Here is a 22,710-nt window from a genome sequence, read left to right as displayed (position 1 = left end):
ACAATCCTCCAGTCGTCCCCCTAGTGACACATCTCCGCCCCTTCCCCCCGCCTCCCGCCCTGGCAATCGGCCCTAGGACGCATCGGGCTAAGTCACCCCATCCCCGGGCCTGTCCCTGCCGGTGGGGGTGCCGGGGACTGCGGCAGGCGGTGACGCACACGCCCCGGGCTGGGGGGGCATCCGTGGTGGTCCTCGCGCAGCCCTGTCGGTGGGGACGAGCCCCGTGTCTGTCCTCAGGTGACCGTCCTTAGAAGCCCTGCAGCAGAGCCCGGGCTGGACGCTGGCCCGCCGACCTCCGCCCCGGGCGACCGCTGGCCGCCGAGCATCCGCACGAAGGCGGGCTGCCGCTTCACCGCGCGCAGGGATCCGAGACACGCGCGTTCCGTCCCCATCGCCTCCACTCGCTCCTCACCCGGGATCCTGCAACATCCGGAGTTTTCCCACCTTAACTCAACGCAGACGAGGTTCAGAGCCCGCCTCCGTTCGCTCGGGAGGTGGGGGGTGGGAAAGGGGGCGGATCCCCGGCGGGGACTACTTTACCCCCGCCCTTCCCGAGGGCCGGAGCTATTTCTCCGCTGCCGCGCGCGCGGACGCACGCACGCACGCACGCACGCACGGCGCAGGCGGCGCGCACGGCATGGCGGCGGAGGCGCGCGCCTGAGCAAGGGGACGCCGATCACCGCTCCCTCCCTCCCCCTCCCTTCCCGGTCGTCAGGCCTCGGCGCGGCCTACGCGGTTCTTTTCCGCTCGCCTCTTCCCTCCCCCTTTTCCCTCTCCTTCCCCGAGCCCGGCCATGGTGGAGCCTTCGTCCGCCCGACGTCCGGTGCCTCTCATCGAGTCCGGTAAGACGCGGGGCGCGACGTGCCCACTTGCCCACGTCCTCTTGCCCCGTTCGGTCCTGACCCGACTCTTCTCCTTCCTCCTCCTCCACCCCGTGTCTCCCTCTGCCCGCAGAGCTGTACTTCCTCATCGCCCGGTACCTATCGGCCGGCCCGTGTCGCCGAGCGGCCCAGGTGAGTAGGGCCGGGCCGGGGCGGGCCGGGGGGTGCAGCGGGGCCGTCGCCGTGCCCGGGCTCACACGGGCGCATCTCTCTCTCCGCCCCGCAGGTGCTGGTGCAGGAGCTGGAACAGTACCAGGTGTGTGCGTGTGCGTGTGCGGATGCGTGTGCACCGTACCCGCGCGTCCCCTCCCCGAACCCCCATCCCCGACCCCCCCCCACCGTGCCGCAGAGGTGGTCACTCTTGCGTCTCTCGTGTCCCCTCTCTCCCTCTCTCTCTCTCTCTCTCTCTCTCTCTCTCTCTTTTTCTTTTTCCCAGCTGCTGCCGAAGAGGTTGGACTGGGAGGGCAACGAGCACAACAGGAGCTACGAGGAATTGGTGAGCGGCGAGCGCGTCTCCCACCCCAGCCCCCTCCCGTCCGCGCGCCCTCCGCCGGGGACACGTTGCGGCTGCGCTCCGGGGGAGGGACGGGGAGGGGGCGCGGGACGGGGCGGCCCCCCTGGGCTTGATGAGAAGGCTTGTGCCGTCCCCTCCCCATCCGCGGAGGGTTGCTTGTTTGTTGGCTTATTTATTTATTTTTTTCCGTATGTGTGTGTCTGTGTGCGCTTTGGAGGAGTCTGGGTTTGTTTTGGCAGGAAACGGTCCTGTGGCGGGGGGTGGGAGGTTGCTGGTGGCTGCGGAGGCGCGGGGTGGGGGAAGCCCCGGCTCACGGCCTCGGTGAGTGGCTCCAGGTACGGCCCCCTACCGGGAGGCGGTGTGCCATCGCAGCCACTCCTGGGGGCGCTCTCTCGGCCACCTTGCCCAGACCCGACTTGGAAAGTCAGCTCTGATTGGTTGTTTTCTGCCACAGCCTTGAGCTTCATACCACTTGTTCTTCCCTAGGAAATGAGTCACTTGTTACTATAGGAGTGATGTCCCCGTGTGGAGCTCCCCCCCCCCCCATTTTTCATATTGCTGCTGTGTGATTATACCATTCTCCAGCACTTTTTTTTTCCCGAGGTAGGATCTCGCTCTAGCCCAGGCTGACCTGGAATTCACTATGGAGTCTCACGGTGGCCTCGAACTCAAGGCGATTCTATTACCTCTGCCTCCCCAGTGCTGGGGTTAAAGGCGTGTGCCACCACGCCCAGCTTCTCCAGCAATTTTGATCCGAGCAGTTTATTAGGGTCTCACTCTAGCCCAGGCTGACCTGAAATTCACTATGTAGTCTCTGGGTGGCCTGGAACTCACAGCGATCCTACTACTTCTGCCTCCTCGGTGCTGGGATTAAAGGTGTGTGCCACCACGCCTGGCCTCCCTATCTTTGAAAAGTTATATTTTTAAATTTTTTTGTAAAAAGCATTTTTATTTTATAGAAAAGGGGTACACCCACAGAGAGAATGGGTGCACCAAGGCCTCCAGCCACTGCAAACGAACTCCAGATGCATGTGCCACCTTATGAATCTGGCTAATGTGGGTCCTGGGGAATCGAACCTGGGTCCTTTGGGTTTGCATGCAAACGCCTCAAAGGCTAAGCCATCGCCCCAGTCCAAAAAAAACTTTTTTGACTACTGTTAATGTGGATTATATTTCTCTTTTCTCTCTTGTATAATTGTATTTGCTCTTGTTTAATAAGGTCTTACCCACCAGTGCAGGATTTAGTGAGACCCTTAATGGGATAAACATTTTCCAGGAAAGTAATTTTTTTTTTTAAAGAAAAGTTAAAAAAAATTATTGATGAGAGGAAGGAGAATGGGTATGCCAGGGCTGCCAGCCACTTGAACTCCAGACTCTTGCAACCTTGTGCTTTGAGCTTCTGTGGGTCCTGCGGAATTGACACTGGGTCCTGAGACTTGGCAGGCAAGTGCCTGAACCACTAAGCTATTTCTCCAGCCCTATTTTGATGGTATTAACTTGAAAGGACTTCCTTAGTTGTCATCCCGTATTGAGCATATTGTATAAGAAATACAGTTGAAAAAAACGACCAGAGTGGATGAGCTTTATGTTGCTACTTGGCCTAGGCTAGCTTCCAACTCGATGCCCTCTGTTAAAGCCCTCACAGTGCAGTGTTGAGTTCACAGGTGTCATGATTCCAGGACCTATGAACAGAAGGTGTTTGCATATTACATTTGTTTCCCTCCACCCACAAGGTAGGGTCTCATTGTAGCCCAGGCTGACCTGGACTTCACTGTGTAATCCCAGACTGGTCTCAAACTCTCCTCAATCCTCTTGCTTCTGCCCCTGGAGTGCTGGGATTAAAGTCGTGCGACACTACACCTGGCTAAAAGTCTATTATTATTATTTGCCTTTTTTTTGTTTGTTTTTTTCGAGGTAGGGTCTCACTCTGTTTCAGGCTGACCTGGAATTCACTATGTAGTCTCAGGGTAGTCTCGAACTCATGGTGATCCTACCTCTGCCTCCCAAATGCTGGGATTAAGGGCGTGTGCCACCATTCCTGGCTCATTATTTGCCTTTTTAGACTCCCCCCCCCCCCCCAGTCCAGGCTGACCTGGAGTTCACTATGTAGTCTCAGGGTGGCCTTGAACTCACGGCAAACCTCCTACCTCTGCCTCCTGAGTGCTGGGATTAAAGGCGTGCGCCCCCACGCTTGGCTCCTTTTTAGACTTCTTTAAAAATATATATATTCATTTGAGGGAGGAGAAAGAGGCAGATAGAATAGGCATGCCAGGGCCTCTAGCCACTGCAAATGAACTCCAGGTGCATGTGCTACCTTGTATATCTGACTTTGTGTGGGTTCTGGAGCATCAAACCCTGGTCCTTAGGCTTTATAGCTAGTCCCTTAAACCAGTGAGCCATATCTCCAGCCCTACACTTTTTAGTGAATATTTGAAACCTTTTTTTTTTAAATAGATTTGGAAATTGTATTATTTTTAAATTTTATTTATTTATTTGACAGAGAAGGGGAGAGGGGACAGAATGGGCACACCAGGTCCTCCAGCCACTGTAAACAAACTCCAGATGTGTGCCCCCTTATGTTTCTGGCTAACATGGGTCCTGGGGAATTGAACCTGGGTCCTTTAGCTTTGTAGACAAATGCCTTAACTGCTCAGCTATCTCTCTAGCCTGGGAATTGTATTTTATACATTTGTATGAGTGTGCTTGTGTGTATATGTATGTATATAAGTATGTGCACACCAGCGTCTCTTGCTAATACATACAAATAAACCAGACACTTGTGCCGTTTTTTTTTCTTTTTTTCTTTCCCCGAGGTAGGGTCTAAGTCTAGCCCAGGCTGACCTGGAATTGACTATGAAGTCTCAGGGTGGCCTCGGACTCTTAGCGATCCTCCTACCTCTGCCTCCCGAGTGCTGGGATTAAAGGCGTGCACCACCATGCTTGGCTTGTGCCACTTTTTATGGCCAGCTTACGTGGGTCGTTCGGGAATTGACACCTGGTGGGCAGGCCTTGCAAGCAAGTGCCTTTAACCCCACTGGGCTATCTTTCCAGCCCTCAAAAGTGAATAGTAATTACTATTTTTATTTTTTATTTTTATTTTTTTTTTGAGGTAGGGTCTCACTCTAGTCTAGGCTGACCTGGAATTCACTATGTATTCTTAAGGTGGCCTCGAACTCATGGTGATCCTCCTACCTTTGTCTCGCAAGTGCTGGGATTAAAGGCATGCGCCCTCACATCTGGTTTTGCTGCCTTTTTTTTTTTTTTTTTTGGTCTCTCCCCCCCTTTTAAAAATATTTGAGAGGAAGAAGGTAGAGAGAGAGAGAGAGAGAGAGAGCGTGCGCACGCGCGCGCGCCAGGGCCTCCAGCTGCTGCACACGAACTCCAGATGCATGTGCCCCCTTGTGCTTCTGGTTTATGTGGATTCTGGGGAATTGAATCAGGGTCCTTAGGCTTCGCAGGCAAACACCTTAACTGCTAAGCCATTTTGCCAGCCCATAATCCCTCCCCCTTTTTTATTTGTTATTTTTATTATTTGAGAGTGACAGAGGAAGAGGTAGATAGTGAGAGATTGAGAATGGGCACGCCAGGAAATACAGCTAGTGCAAACGAACTCCAGATGCATGCACCTCCTTGTGCATCTGGCTGACGTGGATCCTGGAGAACTGAGCCTCAAATCAGGGTCCTTAGACTTACTGCTAAGCCATCTCTCTAGCCCAACCCTTGTTTAAAAAATATTTTTATTTTTTTGTAAGCAGAGAGAGGAGAGACAGAGTGGGTGCTCCAGGACCTCCAGCACTGCAAATAGGCTTCAGATGCATGTGCCTCTTTGTATCTGGCTTTACTTGGGTACTGGGAAATGGAACTCGGTTCATCAGGCTTTGCAGGCAAGCACTTTAACCACTAAATCATCTCTCCAGCCTTTTTTCTTTTTTGAAACATTTATTTGGGGAGAAAGAATGAGAGAAAGGCAGATAGAATGGGGATGGGCCTCTTGCATGGTCTCTAGCCACTACAAAAAGAACTCTAAGATGCATGTGCCACCTAGTGCATCTGGCTTTATGTGGGTATTGAGGGAACAGACCTGGGTCCTTAGGCTTTGCAGGCAAAATCACCTTAACCTCTAAGCCCTCTTTCCAGTCTGTCAAAGTGAGTATTTTCAAGAGTAGGTGCTAAAAATTCTTTGTAATGGCCAAGATTATTTCTTTAGGTTTGGTTTTTTTTTTTTTTTTCTTTTTCTTTTTTTCTTTGTTGGTAGAGGGGGCACATGGTGGGGTGGTGCTGCTGTGGCATCCAGAGCTCTGGTTGATAAGCAGTACTCTACCAAGCAAGGTTTTATCTCTGAGCCAAATGCTCTCTAAGCCCAGGCAAGAGCTGTATTGCTGAGCCATAGCCCCCAGCTTGGTGTTTTTTGTTTTTCAAATCAGGAACATTGCAGTGGTTCTTGTTTTACTCTTGTTGGTTTTATCAGCAGTCTTACCTTTGAAGAGTACCTTGTTCATGTTCCTGGAGAAAAAAGTACCTTAAAAATTATTTAAATATTTTTCTTTTTTTGAGGTAGGGTTTCACTCTAGCTCAGGCAGTCCTGGAATTAACTCTGTAGTCTCAAACTTAGTTGTTCTCCTACTTTTGCCTCCCCAGTGCTGGGATTAAAGGCATGTGCCACCACCCTGGCTATTGTAGTTTTTTTTTTTTTTTTCCAGGTAGGGTCTCACTTTAGCTCAGGCTGACCTGAAATTCACTATGTAGTCTCAGGGTGGCCTAGAACTCACAGCGATTCTCCTGCCTCTGCCTCCTGAGTTCTGGGATTAAAGGCGTGCACCACCACGCCCGTGCACCACCACACCCGGCAGTATTTTATCTTTCTGAGGTAGGGTCTTACTCTAGCCCACGCTGACCTGGAATTCATTATGGAGTCTCGGTGGCCTCGAACTCATGGTGATCCTCCTACCTCTGCCTCCTAAGTGCTGGGATTAAAGTCGTGTGCCACCACGCCTGAATGTAGGCAAGCATTTTATCCATTGATAAAAAGCCTCTCTCCAGCCTCCAATAATTTGTTCTTTTTAAAAAAAAATATTTATGTTTTGACTTTTTGAGGTAGGGTCTCACTCTAGCTCAGGTTGACCTGGAATTCAGTATGTAGTCTGAGGCTAGCCTCCAACTCACAGTGATCCTCCTGGCTCTGCCTCCCGAGTGCTGAGATTAAAGGCATGTGCCACCAAGCCTGGCTGAAGTTTATTTTATTTAATTAATAAACAAAAAAAAATTTTTTTTTTTCAAGGTAGGGCCTTGCTCTAGCTCAGGCTGACCAGGAATTCACTATGTATTCTCAGGGTTGCCTTGAACTTCTGGCGATCCTCCTACCTCTGCATCCCAAGTGGTGGATCAAAGGTGTGTGCCACCACTCCTGGCCTTACATTTTTCAAAAAAATTTTTTTATTTTGTTCATTTTTATTTATTTGAGAGTGACAGAAAGAGGCAGATGAGAGAGAATGGGCATGCCACGGCCAGCCACTACAAATGAACTCCAGGTGTGTGCGCCCCCTTGTGCATCTGGCTAATGTGGGTCCTGGGGAATCGAGCCTCGAACCAGGGTCCTTAGGCTTCACAGGCAAGTGCTTAACCACTAAGCATCTCTCCAGCTCCAACTTTTTTTTATTTTTTATTTTAAATATATATATTTAAATTGGTGCTTGAAAATTTTAAATAACTGCAAAATACACTTAGAAAGATTATATCTACATGGACCAAAGTATTGAGTACAACCACTTTAAAAAATGTTTTATTTATTTGAGAGAAGAGAGAGAAGAGAGGCAGATAGAGAATGGGCACGCCAGGGTCTCCAGCCACTGCAAATGAACTCCAGGTGCATGTGCATCTGGTTTATGTGGGTCTTGGGAATTGAACCTGGGTCCTTTGGCTTGGCAGGCAAACACCTTAACCGCTAAGCTGTATCTCCAGCCACAACCATTGTTGAGAAACTCTAACCAGCTCTATCTCCAAAGAATCCTCACCTTGCAAAACAAAAGTCCTGGACTCGTTCCTCCCCACTCAGTCCCTGCCAAGCAATGCTCTACTTTCTGCAAAATTTTCTGTGGATTGCTTATGTACCTCATGAGCAGAGCACACTCCTAGAATCACACAGTATTCCTTTTTTTTTTTTTTTTTTGAGGTAGGTTCTCGCTGTAGTACAAAGTACAAGCTGACCTGGAATTCACTATGCAGTCTCAGACTGGCCTCCGATTCTTGGCAATCCTCCTGCCTCTGCCTCCCATCTGCTGGTATTAGAGGCATGCACTACCACACCTGGCTCATCCTTTCTTTTGAAACAAGATGTCCCTCTGTATGGAGCTTACTATGTAGCCCAGGCTGGCCTCAAGACTTACGGCTATCTGCTTGCCTCTGAAATAAGCCACTATCTCTAACTGATTATTTGCTTTTATTTTTGAGACAGGGTCTCATGTAATCCATGCTGGCCTTGATCCTCCCAAATTTTTATTTATTGTAAGCAGAGAGAGAATGGCTATGCCAGGAACTCCAGCCACTGCAAATGAATAGACACATGTGGCACGTTGTGCATCTGGCTTTACATGGGTACTGGGGAATTGGACTTGTGTTACTAGGCTTTGCAGGTAAGTACCTTAACTGCTGAGCCGTCTCTCCAGCCCTGTTTCTTATTGATTACTTTTGGTGGTGGTGGTAGTTCTCAGGATAGGGTCTCATGTACCCGGGCTGTCCTTGAGCGTTGTGTGCTCCTGCTTCCACCCCTAGAGTGCAAGGAGTTAAAGTGTGTGTCACCTTGCCTGCCTGAAAGAACTGTTTCTTTTTTGGTTTTTCGAGGTAGGGTCTCACTCTAGCCCAGGCTGACTTGGAATTCACTATTGGAACTGTTTCTTACTGGGAGATAGAGCTCTGTGGTTCCGCTGTTACCACAGCACTCCATCCAGTCCCCCCAAAACCAAAACATCTCTCATGTCTGAGTTGCCAGTATTACAGATTCATATTCATGCTTTTTACAGGTGTCCTGAATCTTTCTTGCTCTAGTACAAATTGAACAGGCTCTTATTTTGCATTGATTCAGTCTTTTTCATGAAGGTGTTGTGATGGGGTCTCATGTAGCCCAGACCTGCTGGCCTTAAATTCAAGGCAAACCTCTGCTACATAACAAGTTTATGACATTCTGCCCTACACCTCGCAGCTGGTGGATTACAGGTGTATACCACAATGCCTGTTTTAAGTATAAATAAAAAAAGCGTTTTCATTATTTTCTTATTTGAGAGAGACATAGAAAGAGGCAGATAGAGAATGGGCACACCAGAGCCTCCAGTCACTGCACGTGAACTCTAGATACATGCTCCACCTTGTGCATCTGGCTTATGTGGGTCCTGGGGACTTGAGCCTTGAACTCAGGGTCCTTAGGCTTCACAGGCAAGTGCTTAACTGCTAAACCATCTCTCCAACCCACTTTTTTTTAAAATCTTGATTAGTTTTCCTCCCTGCCACCATTTTTAGGAGCACCTGGATTAGTCTAGGTGTTGGGAATGCTCCAGATAGTTGAATAAACCTTTGTGGAGCTGGGCGTAGTGGCGCATGTCTTTCATCCCAGCACTTGGGAGGCAGAGGTTGGGAGTATTGCTGTAAATTTGAGGCCATTCTGAGACTCCATAGTGAATTCCAGGTCAGCCCGGGCCAGAGTGCAGCGTGCTGGGCAGTTGTAGTCTTCAGGTGGGCTCTCATGGCGCATACAAAGCATACTGTACTGTGCATCTGTGTCCATGCTCTTAACTCTGATCTGTATTTGGGAGCAAGAGGGCTTTTGGTACTTTGTTCTATCAAAAGAATTGAGACTAGGTACTAAGCTCAGCTGTTAAAGGCAATTGCTTGCAAAGCCTGGTTCAGTTCCCAAGTTGCTTACACAGCCATACCCAAAAAGTAGTATAAGTGTCTGGTGTTCATTGTTCACGCACATGCAAATAAATAAAAAAAATCTAATAAAATAAAGAATTGAGTCTAGATCTCTTTTTTTCTTATTCAGATTATTTATTTGTATGTGTGTTTGTGTGTTGGGTGTGTGCATGTGCACACGCTATATTGTCTTGCCACTACAAATGGGTTATCAGACCCTTGTACCACTTTTTGCATCAAGCTTTATGTGGGTGACTGGGGAATTGAACCCTAGCAAGCACCTTTAGCCAGTGAAGCATCTCTTTGTCAAGACTAGATCTGTCTTAAAAGGCCTGTTAACTTAGAGAATTTATTTATTTTTTTGATGTAGGGTTCCACTATAGCCCAGGCTGACCTGGAATTCACTATATAGTCTTAGGGTGGCCTTTTTTAAAGATGTATTTTGATTTATTGATTAGAGATAGGATGGGCATGCCAGGGCCCCTAGCCACTGCAAATAAACTCCAGACGCATGTGCCACCATGTACATCAGGCTTACATGGGACCTGGAGAATTGAACCTGGGTTCCTAGGCTTAGGAGGCCAGTGTCTTAGCTGCTAAGTGTCCTCTGCAACTCCAACACACTGCTTTCTTTGTTTATTTTTGTTTTTCAGGTAGGGTCTCTAGTTTAGGCTGACTTGCAATTCATTATGTAGTCTCGGGCCTTCAATTTGCAGCAATCCTACCACTGCCTTCTGAGTGCTGGGATTAGAGGTGTGCACCACCATGCCTGGCTAGAATAAACTTGCTTATTTGAGGTAGGGTCTCACTCTAGCCTAAGCTCCCTTGTAATTCACTATGTAGTCTCAGTCTGGCTCACAGTGATCCTCCTACCTCTGCCTCCTGAGTGCTGGGATTAAAGGTGTTTGCAACTATGTTTGGCTTAGAATTTATTTTTTACTTTTATATTTTTTGGTTTTTCTTTTGTTTTCAGGTGGGGTCTCACTCTAGCCTCGGCTGACCTGGAATTCACCATGTATTCTCAGGGTGTCCTCGAACTTAGTGATCCTCTTACCTCTGCCGCCCCAGGTGTTGGGATTAAAGGTGTGCACCACCATGCCCAACTATTTTTTATTTTTTAAATATTTTTATTTCAGAGAATGGGCGATGCAGGGTCTCCAGCCACTGCAAACTTCAGATGCACGTGCCCCCTTGTGCATCTGGCTTACTTGGGTTATTTGGCTTTAACCACTGAGCCAACTCTCTAGCCCATAGAATTCATTTTAATTCGTGGTTTTTTTTGGGGGGGGAGGGTAAGGTTTTGAGGTAGGGTCTCACTGTAACCCAGGCTGGAATTAACCATGTAGTCTCAGAGTGGCCTCAAACTCATGGTGATCCTCTTCTCTGTCTGTTTAGTGCTGGGATTAAAGGTGTGCGCCAGCACGCCTGACAGATTGAGTCTTTTAAAAACATTATTTCCTTGGGCATCTTTGCGTGCATGTTTGAGCACTTAAAAAATTTTAATTTAATTTGCAAGCAGGGGAAGAGAGAGAATGGGCGTGCCAGGGCCTCCAGCCATTGAAATGAACTCTAGATGTATATCCCCCCTTGTATGTCTGGCCTGCCTGGGTACTGGGGAATTGAACCTGGGTCCATTGGCTTTGCAGGCAAGCGCCTTAACTGCTAAGCCATCCCTCACTTTTAATAGGCTGGTGTCTTCATTAACCAAAAAGAAAAGTCTGATTGGATATCCTTATATTGTACCACCCTCCCAGTGAAACAGTACAATATAAGGATGACCTGACCAACTTGCCCCAATGTGTTTCCTGTTTCTACCCTCATTAGGTAATGAGCTTGTGGGTCATGTCTAGCTTTCTGTATGGGTGCTGGGAGTTGAACTGGGATCCTCATGCTTGCATAGTAAATGCTCTTACTCACTTAGCCATCTCCGCAGCTCCAACTTTATTTGAAATTAATGTCTTGCTATGTAGCTCAGGCTGGTTTTGAACCAAGCTTGACTGAACTTTTTTTTTTTTTTTGACTGAACTTTTAATTTTAGTCTTTTTTTTTCCCCCTGACGTAGAGTCTCACTCAAGCCCAGGCTGACCTGGAATTCACTATGTAATCTCAGGCTGGCCTTGAACTCACAATACTCCTAGCTCTGTCTCCTGAGTGCTGGGATTAAAGGCATGTGCCATCACACCTGGCTAAACCTTCCCTTCCCTCCCTACTTATCCCTACCGTAACTCATCCTGTTACTGTTTTCATTAAGGGTCTTTAAAAACACTTTATTCAGAATTTAGCAAATTATTTTCTTCTGGTTCGTGTATTTTCTTTGTTCTGACTATAGAGATGTATCTATCATTTGATTTGCTGTTGATACCTTGTAAACAGAAGGCCATGACATTGTGATGACAAGAGACTAGAAATTTGAAACTTGGGTTTGATATTGACTGAGCTGACTTTCATAATAAACTTAATTAGATTTTCTAATCTTCAGCAAATTTCTACCCCAGTTCCTCCGCAACTCCTTCCTTCTGAATGTGTCGTAGCACTGGAAGGTTTGGAATTCAGTGTATTGACTGGGCAAGTCTTAAGTTTTTAGGAATCCTGCTTGATGTTTCTTGAGAGCTGGAATTTCAGGCTTGTGCCATCACGTTGGATTTCTAGGTTTTTGATTGTCTAACAGGGCTAATAGTAACTCTAGACATAGGGAAAGAAGTGGCTTTTGAGATGTGTGTGCAAGGGGCTGGGGGTTCTCCAGAACCCTCATAAAGCCCAGTGCCATGTGTGCAGCCCCAGCATGAGTATGGTGAGAAAGGAGAATCGTGGAAGCTTGGATTCCAGACCCTGGCCAGTGTAGTCAGGAACCATGAGCCCTACCTCAAAAACAAGGTATAAGAAAGCTGGGTGTAGCTGGACATGGTGGTGAGACTATCAGCACTCGGGAGGCAGAGGTAGGTGGATTGCTGTGAGTTCAAGGCCACCCTGAGACTACATAGTGAGTTCCAGGTTAAGCCTGGACTTAAGAGACCCTACCTCAAAAAACCAAAAACAAACAGTGCTGGGTGTAGTGGGACATGCCTTTTAATTCTACTACTTGGGACGTTGAGGTAGGGTTACTGAGTACAAGGCCAGCCTGGGCTGTAGAGTGAGTTCCACTGGCCTAGAGAGAGAGACCTTGCCTCAAAAAGAAAAAGAAAAAAAAGGCGGAGATGGCTTGCCCATAAAATCTAACAACCCTAGTTCAATTTTCCAGTATTCATGTAAAGCTAGATGCATTAAGTGATGTCTGGAGTTTGTTCACAGTGGCTACAGACCCTGATGCACCCATTCTCTCTCTGCTGGGCATGGTGGTGCTTGCCTTTGATTGTGGAGGTAGGAGTTGGAGGCCAGCCTGAAGCTACATAGTGAATTCGAAGTTAGCCTGGGCTAGAACAAGACCCTGACTGAAAAACAAAACAAAACAACCCCCACCCACAAAAGGAAACAAAACCAAAACCCAAACCAAAGCAAGGTAGAAGATAAGGATTGACACCAGAAGTTGTCCTCTGACGTTGTACCCACAGTTGCGCGCGCACACATCCATACAAAACGCACATGCAGTAGTTTTTGAGACTGCAGATACTAAATAAAGTCAGGTGTACGCATTTCTCCTTCACTTCATATCCATGTGGAAGGTCTTAAGCCACTGTATGAGTGGGAACACCTGAAAGGTTAGTAGCTGATGTTCACCCTGGTTTGGAAGAGAAGTCTCTGTTCTTGGTGGTGGTGGTGGCAGTGCTCGTTGAGTCCTTTGGCCACTTAGTCACTTGCTTCCATAGGCTGGTTTGGTCACAGTTTGTTGGGGATAAAGGTCCTGAACTGGTTTAAATGTGTGTAGGTCTCGACCTAGGCTGTCTGTGTGTATTATTTTTGTCAAGCAGAGCCAGGGCCTTGGCTGATGCACCACCTTGTGCATCTGGCTTTACGTAGGTATTGGGGAGTTGAACCCTGGTCCTTGGGCTTTGTAGGTAAACACCTTAAACTGCTGAGCCCTCTCTCCAGCCCCTCATTCTTTATATTTGCTTATATACTGATACCATCCTATCTGACTTCAGCTTTTTAGCAAGGCTTGGAATAGGGTAGTATTTTCCTCATAGCTTTTTCTTTTTTTAACTGTTTTGGTTTGTCTGTGCTATTTGTATGTAAATTTTTGAATAAGGTTTCTAAAAAAAGTCAAGAGTTTTGATTGGACCGAATTTGAATCTATAGTTCATTTTATTTTTTCTCTTTAAATTTTTCTCATTATGTTTTCTAGTTTATTTGATCTCTCCTAAAGTAATGAAAATCTTTTTTTTTTTTTTTTTCCTGAGGTAGGGTCTCACTCTAGCCCAGGCTGACCTGGATTTCACTATGGAGTCTCAGGGTGGCCTTGAACTCAAGGCAATCCTCCTACCTCTGTCTCCCGAGTGCTGGGAGTAAAGGCGTGCACCACCACGCCCGACAAGTAATGGAAATCTTTACTACTACCTTAAGCAGTGTTGTCATTAAACTCAACTCTCCACCCAGGTCTTGTCCAATAAGCATGTGGCTCCTGATCATCTATTGCAAATCTGCCAGCGCATCGGCCCTATGCTGGACAAGGAGGTCCCACCCAGTATTTCAAGAGTCACTTCTTTGCTTGGTGCAGGAAGGCAGTCTTTGCTACGTACAGCAAAAGGTACCTTAATTTGAAGAAGTGTTCTGCTTTGTATTAATAGCTTAATGATATAATTGTCAAGTCCTGTAAGCATTGTGGAAGGTGATGTAACTATAGATCATGCTGTGGACTATAAGATTCTCTGCATTTAGCATAGATCATTGAATTTTATTACATGTTTAATGGGTCTTTCTGCATTTCATAATTGATAAAGATATAGATGTTAAGCTAAAAAAGCCTGAATTTATTCTGAGATGTGTTTGAGGTTTTATCAATGTGAGTTTTTAATTTTCCATTTTGTAGTTCATACATAACTTCAATGAATGTAAATGTATGTGTCTAATAAACTCTTTCAATGCTAGAAGTATTTCTTTGATATTTAGATTCTGAAAGCCCTTTGTTATAAGGAGAAATGATTTTTAAAATTTGGTGGCAGTTTGAAAACAAGCACCAACATGTAAACATGCATGCTTTTTTTACTAACATTTTTTTTGCAAAGCTAGATGCTAGCACGATGTCTTCTTTTTCCGTTCGCTTCACATAAATGACTTAGATGACGTACCTGTGTGTGAGGTGATGGCTATGGTCTTTTTACACATGTGGCTTAGCTGCTAATGGGCAAGGGCTTGGTTCTGAGCTTCAGCATACTTCAAGTTCATTGTGATTATTCTGTTCAGAGCGTTGCTGATGCGACGCCACCTCTGAGACGCTCCACTGGTCTGGCGCTTGCCTCTCAGAGAGCACTGTCCTCCTGTCCCTGCCAGGCGGCCTGTCAGCGTTAGTTGTGGCCTAGTGCGCTCTCTGTAGCCTTGCCACACTGTGCTTTAGCCAGGAAGCGACTCGTCTCCAGATTCACTTTGTAATTACTCTCTTCTTGGTTGTTACATAGTAGTTGCTTGGGTAGTGTGTGTTCCTTTTTTTTTTTCCCCCCTTGTGTCAAGCTCAATGTCGTTTTATGATGAGCACTGTGCTAGAACTGGCAGACCTTAGAAGTGACTTCAGCATATGGCCTAGTATGGGGCCATATTTCTGTAGTGTTTTACACTAGTGCCATGCATGTGTGGATGCCTTGTAACTGCCTTTTGGTCATGACAGTGGGAATGAATTCGTTCATGTAAAACGTGGCATGCCCGTTAGTTTGGGGCATCCAAGGCTCAGAAGAGGGTTAGTATGACGACTTTCCTCCCTTTGTCTATCGTGCTGAAGAAGATAGTTTCCGGTGCAGCAGGAGTATGACCTGTGACTGCTGCTTTGTCCTGGAGAGGGCGGGAGCACACGCTTGCTCCGTGGGGCAGTAACTTGGAGGTTAGGGCGGGCTGGGCCTTTGGAACTCGTGCTCACGCGCACACCCTGTGTGTGTGCTCTTGGGTCAGGGTATCTGTGAGCCGAAAACAAGGGGTGCTGTCTAACTTCACTGTGTGCTCTTGGGTAAGGGTATCTGTGAGCTGAAAACAAGGGGTGCTGTCTAACTTCACTGTGCGGTGCTTCCTAAGGAGATAAGTCATGGTCATACGGGCCAAATTTTAAAACTGAGTAAGTTGTCAAGGATTTTTATATAAATCAAAGAAATTCAAAATTTCTTACAAGTTTCCATTTTTGAAAAGTTTGATCAGTTGTGATTAAGACTGTTCGTCCTTAATACTGTATGGTACTCTGCATTGACAAATAAACACTTGCTTGGCATTATGCTCATCTCTGCCAGTCCTTTGCAGTGGATCTCTTTTAAAGGTCTTGGAACCTTTGAGCCTCAGTTACCTCACTTGTAAATTGGAAAAAATACCTACCTCACAGGGTTGTTGTGAGGATTCAATGAGATGTATGTGGAAAGCACTTTGTGAATTGTAAAGTGCCACACAAATGTTAGTTGTTACTGCTGCTGTATCTGAGATGTCTTAAGTTTTCCCTTCAGAAATAGTCTAATAAACCTCCAGGGCTTTTCTGTTAAAATATATTAGTTGGTAAAACTTTGAATAAACAGTTTATTACAATATACGTAAGTATTCTATAAAATCTTTTTTGGGGTTAACTTTCAAGATTTTATGTGTGTCTAAAATTCATTTTAAAGACTGCAGGCACACAGTGTGGAAGGGCTCTGCCTTTGCTGCTCTTCACAGAGGAAGACCTCCTGAAATGCCCGTGAATTATGGTTCCCCACCAAATGTTGGTAAGTTAGGTTGGCCTTTGAGATGTCTAAAATTATTCTTTGATTTCTTGACAAAATTTATAAATGTTACAAGGAGTTTACATAACAAATGTAACAAAGAGTTAAAAGGAATTGCTGGTAGTATTACTGCATCAGTAGTAAGTATCAAATTTCAAAATTCTTGTTCTCTTAAAGTAATTAGAAATGTATGAAAACAATCATATATGGTAAGCCTGTGTTTAGTGGCCTCAGTACAATCAGAATCAGGAAGAAACTTGGGTTCTTAGAGTCTCAGATTTTGTAACCCTCTAGAAATTGTTTTGGAATTTTTCTTAGTTTTTTACATATTGGCTCCCTCTTAACCATTTTTATTGTTTTTATTTCCTAGTGGAGGTACATCGAGGAAAACAACTCACAGGGTGTTCCAATTTTAGCGCAGCATTTCCAGGAACTATGTATCAGCATATAAAAATGCACAGAAGGATTCTCGGTCACCTGTCTGCTGTGTACTGTGTAGCATTCGATAGGACAGGACATAGGATCTTTACAGTGAGTTAACATTTTAAACTCAGTTTGGTTCCACCTGGGACACTTGAGTGTGCCTCAGCATCATCTGGGAGATCTTATAAAATGTGCATTCTGTGTTCCCATCCTCAGCCATTCTGATCAGGTGGGGCCCATGAATTTGTAGTTTGTGTAAATGCTTCAAGTGATTGGGCATCGTCATCATCATGATTGGGCTGCTTTGAGAATAGTGGTTCTTAAACATGATTTTTAAGTATACATAAAAAAGTACTTAACTGCTGGGTGTGGTGGCACATGCCTTTAATCCCAGCACTCAAGAGTGTCACAGTGAATTGGTGGCCAGCATGGGCTAGAGTGAGACCCTGCTTTAAAAATAAAAGTACATAACTACTTAGGAAGGTGTAGAGAGAAGGACCAGGAGAACAAGGACAGCTTCACCTACATAGTGAATTTGAGGTCAGCTTAGGCTACATTAGTCCCTTTAAAAAATAAAAACTGCTGGGTGTGCCGGTGCATGCCTTTAATCCCAGCACTGTGGAGGTAGGAGGAATGCTGTGAGTTCGAGGCCACCCTGAGACTCTAGTGAATTCCAGGTCAGCCCGGGCCAGAGTGAGGCCCTACCCTGATAAAAATCCAGCATCCTCAGACTCACTAGTTGCTGATTCAGGAAAATGAGGATTTGTAATCTTGTATTCAACTATTCATCAGAAAACTGTGAGGAAATATTTGAAATATCATTAACTTTTCCAGTGTTAACAGGGGAAAATAAGTGAGTTTAATACTGCAGAAGTGAGATTCAGAGCACATGTTCATAAGTAGGTGTTGAATAATGCGTGGGCAGTTTTGTAAATTTGAGACACTTGTTTGCTTATGTGAAGTGATGGTGTTTTTCATTACATCTGGGACTGCTGCATTGTCTTGGATTTTTTTTAAACATATTTTATTTATTACTGATTTTTACAAAAGTTGTAGTCTTTGTTTTTTTTTAATTTTTATTAGCATTTTCCATGATTATAAAAAAATATCCCATGGAAATTCCCTCCCCCCCCCCACAGTCCCCTTTGAAATTCCATTCTCCATCATATTACCTCCCCATATCAATCATTGTACTGATTTATATACAATATCAACCTATTAAGTACCATCCTCTCTTCCTTTCTCTTCCCTTTATGTCTCCTTTTTAACTTACTGGCCTCTACTACTAAGTATTTTCCTTCTCATGCAGAAGCCCAATCATCTGTAGCTAGGATCCACATATGAGAGAGAACATGTGGCGCTTGGCTTTCTGGGCCTGGGTTACCTCACTTAGTATAATCCTTTCCAGGTCCATCCATTTTTCTGCAAATTTCATAACTTCATTTTTCTTTACTGCTGAGTAGAACTCCATTGTATAAATGTGCCACATCTTCATTATCCACTCATAAATTATTTTTTAAAAGACAGGGTTTCTCTATGTAGTCTAAGCTGCATTGTCTTGGTTTTTATGGTGTGAAATCTAGATCAGTCCTGACACTAATTATAATATTTAGCTTGGTGACCTAGATTAGCATGTAGCCATTGTTGATAAGAGGGAGAAGAAACTTGTAACCTTCTTGGCAGGGAATTTTGGAGAAAATAGTACTTATAATGTGATCTGACCCATTGAAATCATTTTTATGTAGATTTTCTTTGCTTTGAAGAAAAATACAGCTGGAGAGATGATGGATCAGTGGTTAAAGGCACCTGCTTGCAAAGCCTGCTGGGAATGGTTCAGTTTCAGTAAAGCCAGATGCAAAAAGTGGCCAGAGTGTTTGGCACTCATCTGCATCAGCAAGAGATTTTTGGCATGCCCCACCCAATGTGTGATAAATAAATTTTAAAATTACTTATTTGTACGTAAGTTTGTATGTATGTGGGTGTGCTTCGTCTTCTTGCCTCTGCAGACAAATGGCGATGCTTGTACTATTCTTTGTTTGTGTACAAGCAGAGAGAGAGAATGGTCACGCCAGGGCCTCTAGCCACTGCAAACGAACTCCAGGTGCATGTGCCACCATGTGCATCTGGCTTTATGTGGGTACTGGGGAATTGAACCTGGCTCATTAGGCTTTGTAGGCAAGAGTCTTAATTGGCAAGTCATCTCTCCAGCTCTTGTGCTACTTTTGGGAAGGCAGGTATGCACACCCTTATAACACCAACACACTTGTGCTACTTTTGAGTCCGGTTTATATGGGTGGCTTTGGGATTGAATTCTGGCCGGTAGGCTTTGCAAGCAAGTGCCTTTAACCACTTAGCCATCTTTCTAGCTCCATAAATACATATTTATAAAATGGAAAGGAAAAAAAAAACTTCCATATGTGCTCTGACCATAATAATACAGAGTGTTCTGCTATTGGAAGGAGGGAAAGAGTTGTTAATTTGAGTGGTGTATCAAAGGTACTCCTTGAGGTGTTTATAGTACACACAGCACTAACTCTTTTGTTTGGGTGAACTTTTTCTTAGGGTTCAGATGATTGCTTGGTAAAGATTTGGTCAACCCATAATGGCCGCCTACTATCCACGTTAAGAGGCCATTCTGCAGAAATCTCCGACATGGCAGTGAACTATGAGAACACGATGATCGCGGCAGGGAGCTGCGACAAAATCATCAGAGTGTGGTGCTTGAGGACGTGCGCCCCAGTTGCCGTGCTGCAAGGACACGCTGGGTCAATTACGTCTTTACAGGTAACCCCCAGTGGACACACCGCATCGTCGCCTTTTCTCTTAAAGTTTGTCTTTGGTGTTGAGAAACGTGATGTATAAAGCAGTCAAGAGAAAATACCTTCATTTATTTCTACAAGTCATAAAATAATACTGTACAATAAGGGTGCTGGAGAGATGGCTTAATGGTTAAGGCACTTGCCTGCAAAGCCAAAAGACCCAGGTCCACTTCCCCAGTACCCATGTAAAGCCAGATGCACAAGTTGGTGCATGCAGCTGGAATTCATTTGCAGTGGCTAGAGGACCTGGTGTGCCTTCTCTTTCTTTCTGTCTCAAGTAACTAAATTAAAAAAGAATAATACAAAAGAAGTTAATCATTTTTCTTTGCATAGTATGTGTGGTGTGGTATGTATATGCAAATGCATGTGTCCCGTGTGTATGGGGATAGAGGCCAGAAGAGAATATCAAGATTTCAATGCTTATGTATGTGGAGGCCAGAGGACAGTCAGGTGTGTTGTCCTCAAGCGCCAAACCCAGTTTTTTCTTTTTGTTTACTCCTTACCCCCCCCCCCCATCTGTAGAGTCTCATTCTAGCTCAGGGTGACGTGGAACTCACTTTGTAATTCCAGGCTGGCCTCAAACTCATAGCAGTCCTCCTACCTCTGCCTCCCAAGTGCTGGGATTGGGATTAAAGGTGTGGGTCACCACGTCCTGCCCATTTTTTTTTTTTATATATATATACACACACACATACATACATATGTACATATATATACACACACACACACACACACACACACACACACACACACATATAAATTTGCATGTACAAAGAAAGGGAATGGTTGAAGCTAGGCATGGAGATACGCGCCTTCGATTCCAGTACTTGGGAGGCTGAGGTAGGAGGATGGCTGTGAGTTCAAGGTCCCCCTGAGACTACGTAGTGAATTCCATGTCAGCCTGGGCTAGAGTGAAACTGTATGGGGGGTGGAGAGGAGGGAAAGGGTTCACCAGGACCTATAGCTACTGCAAACAAACTACACATGCATGCACCACCTTATGCGTATGGCTTTATGTGGGTACTGGGGGATAAAACTCGGTCCTTGCCGGGAGTGGTGGTGCGCATTTAATCCCAGCCCTCGGGAGGCTGAGGTAGGAGGATCACAGTGAGTTCGAGGCCACCCTTGGGACTACATAGTGAATTCCAGGTCAGCCTGGACTAGAGTGAGACCCTACCTCCTTGAAAAACCAAACCAAACCAAAACAAACCAAAACAAAACAAAAAAAAACATCCAAAAAATCCCAAACAACCAGGTCCTTTAGCTTTGCAGGCAAGCACCTTAACTGCTAAGCCATTTCTTCAGTATCCCCTACCCCCCCTTTTTTGAGGTAGGGTCTCAGTGTAGTCCAGGCTTATCTAGAATCTACTGTGCAGTATCAGGCTGACCTCAAACTCACAGCCATACTCTTACCTCTCCCTCTCGAGTGCTGGGATTAGCAGTTGAAGGCGCTTGCTTGCAAACCCTGCTGGCTCAGGTTTGGCTTCCCCAACACCCATGCAACCATATAACTCTGCAAGAGGCTAGTAACCCCATGTTCACACATACAGTCACCCTCCTCACACACACAGTCTGGCATGGTGGCTCATGCATATAATACCAGGACTCGGGAAGCTGAAGAAAAATCATTATGAGTTCAAAGCAGACCTGGAACTACAGAGTGAATTCCAGGTCAGCCTGAGCTTGTGTGAGACCCTGCTTCAAACACACAAATTCAAAACACATACACATCCATAAGACTGTACACACACAGTGTGTGTGTGTTTTTTTTTTTTTTTTTTTGTTTGTTTTGTTTTTGTTTTTGTTTTTGTTTTTTGAGGTAGGGTCTCACTCTGGCTAAGGCTGACCTGGAATTCACTGTGTAGTCTCAGGGTGATCCTCCTACCTCTGCCTCCTGAGTGCTGGGGTTAAAGGCGTGCGCCACCACACCTGGATGGTTTTTTGGGAGGTAGGGTCTTGCTGTAGCTCAGGCTGACCTGGAGTTCACTAGATAATCTCAGCTGGCCTCGAACTCTCAGGTATCCTTCCACCTCTGCCTCCCAAGTGCTGGGATTAATGGCATGTGCCATCATGCCCAGCTCTCTTTGTCTCTCTCCCTCTCCCTCCCTTTCTTCTCCTCCTCCATCTTACCTTCCCTCCTCCCTTTCTTTCTCCCTCCCTGTCTCCTTCCCTCCCCCCTCTGTGTGTGTGTGTGTGTTTTAAATAACACACGTTTTTTAAAAAATATTTTTTTTATTTACTAGAGAGAGAGAAGGAGGGAGGGAGAGGGGGAGAGAGAGGGAGAGAATAGGCATTCTAGGGGCTCTAGCCACTGTAAATGAACTCCAGATGCATGCACCACTGTGTACCTTTGGCTTATCTGGGAGGAAGTTGAACTTAGGTCCTTAGGCTTCATAGACAAGTGCTTTAACCACTAACCATCTTTTTACCTTTCCCCCTCCTTTTTTTTTTTTTTGAGGTAGGGTCTGCCCAGGCTGAGTTGGAATTCACTATGTAGTCTCAGGGTGTCCTCAAACTCATGGTGATCCTCCTACCTCTGCTTCACGCCCAGCTTATATTGCTTTTTTGTTTTACTATTACTTCATAATTTTGATGCGTGTGTGTATGTGGTATATGCATATGATTGGTTTGTGGAGGCCAAAGGAGGATATACTCTTCTGCCTTATTGTCTTGAGGTAGGGTTCCATATTGAATCTTGAGCGCTTGTTTTATTTTTTTATTTATTTGACAGAGAAAGAGAATGGGCATGTCAGGGCCTCCAGCCCCTGCAAATGAACTCCAGACGTGTGCGCCCCCTTGTGCATCTGGCTAACCAGGGTCCTTTGGCTTTGCAGGCAAACACCTTAACTGCGCTAGGCCATCCCTCCAGCCCCACTTGTTATTTTTCAGATGAACTGGCTAAACATAAGCACCAGTGCCTCTCCTTTCTCTGACCCCTGAGTGCTGACTGGGGTTGCAGGTATGCATATTTAGGTGCTGGGATCCTTGTGCTTGCTGAACAAGTGCTCTTAACCACTGAGCAGCCTCTCCAGCTCTTAACATTTTACTATTTATTGAGAGAGAGAGGGGAAAAGACAGATACGGGGGTGGGGGCTGGGGAGGCATGCCAGGGCCTCTAGCCACTGCAAATGAACTCCAGACTCATGTGCCCTCTTATGCATCTATCTGGCTTTATGTGGGTACTGGGGAGTCAAACCTGGGTCCTTTGTTTTTGCCACCAAGCACCTTAACCACTAAGCTCTCTCTCTAGTTCAACATCATTATCATCATAATTATTATTTATTAATTTTTTTGTTTGTTTTTCATGGTGCGGTTTCAGTGTAGCTCAGACTGACCTGGAATTCACTATG

At 45.7% G+C, this 22,710-nt stretch overlaps 1 protein-coding gene across 3 annotated transcripts in view; it reads left to right on the top strand.

Annotated features, from left to right (window-relative positions):
* Positions 1-633: 633 nt before the first annotated feature.
* Positions 634-22,710, top strand: part of Brwd1 (bromodomain and WD repeat domain containing 1) — a 134,054-nt gene continuing 111,977 nt past the window's right edge. For all 3 annotated transcript variants that reach the window (XM_045149804.1, XM_045149806.1, XM_045149805.1), the window contains exons 1-8: positions 634-842; positions 955-1,013; positions 1,108-1,137; positions 1,318-1,377; positions 13,828-13,978; positions 16,023-16,121; positions 16,489-16,649; positions 19,104-19,325. In XM_045149804.1, the coding sequence (XP_045005739.1) occupies positions 794-842; positions 955-1,013; positions 1,108-1,137; positions 1,318-1,377; positions 13,828-13,978; positions 16,023-16,121; positions 16,489-16,649; positions 19,104-19,325 (831 nt within the window). In that variant the 5' untranslated portion in view covers positions 634-793. The remainder of the gene's footprint in view (positions 843-954; positions 1,014-1,107; positions 1,138-1,317; positions 1,378-13,827; positions 13,979-16,022; positions 16,122-16,488; positions 16,650-19,103; positions 19,326-22,710) is intronic.

Source organism: Jaculus jaculus, chromosome 5, assembly GCF_020740685.1.
Source record: "Jaculus jaculus isolate mJacJac1 chromosome 5, mJacJac1.mat.Y.cur, whole genome shotgun sequence".
NCBI classification, from domain to species: domain Eukaryota; kingdom Metazoa; phylum Chordata; class Mammalia; order Rodentia; family Dipodidae; genus Jaculus; species Jaculus jaculus.
Note: the sequence above shows the minus strand (reverse complement) of the source record. Positions and strands in the feature narration are given on the sequence as shown.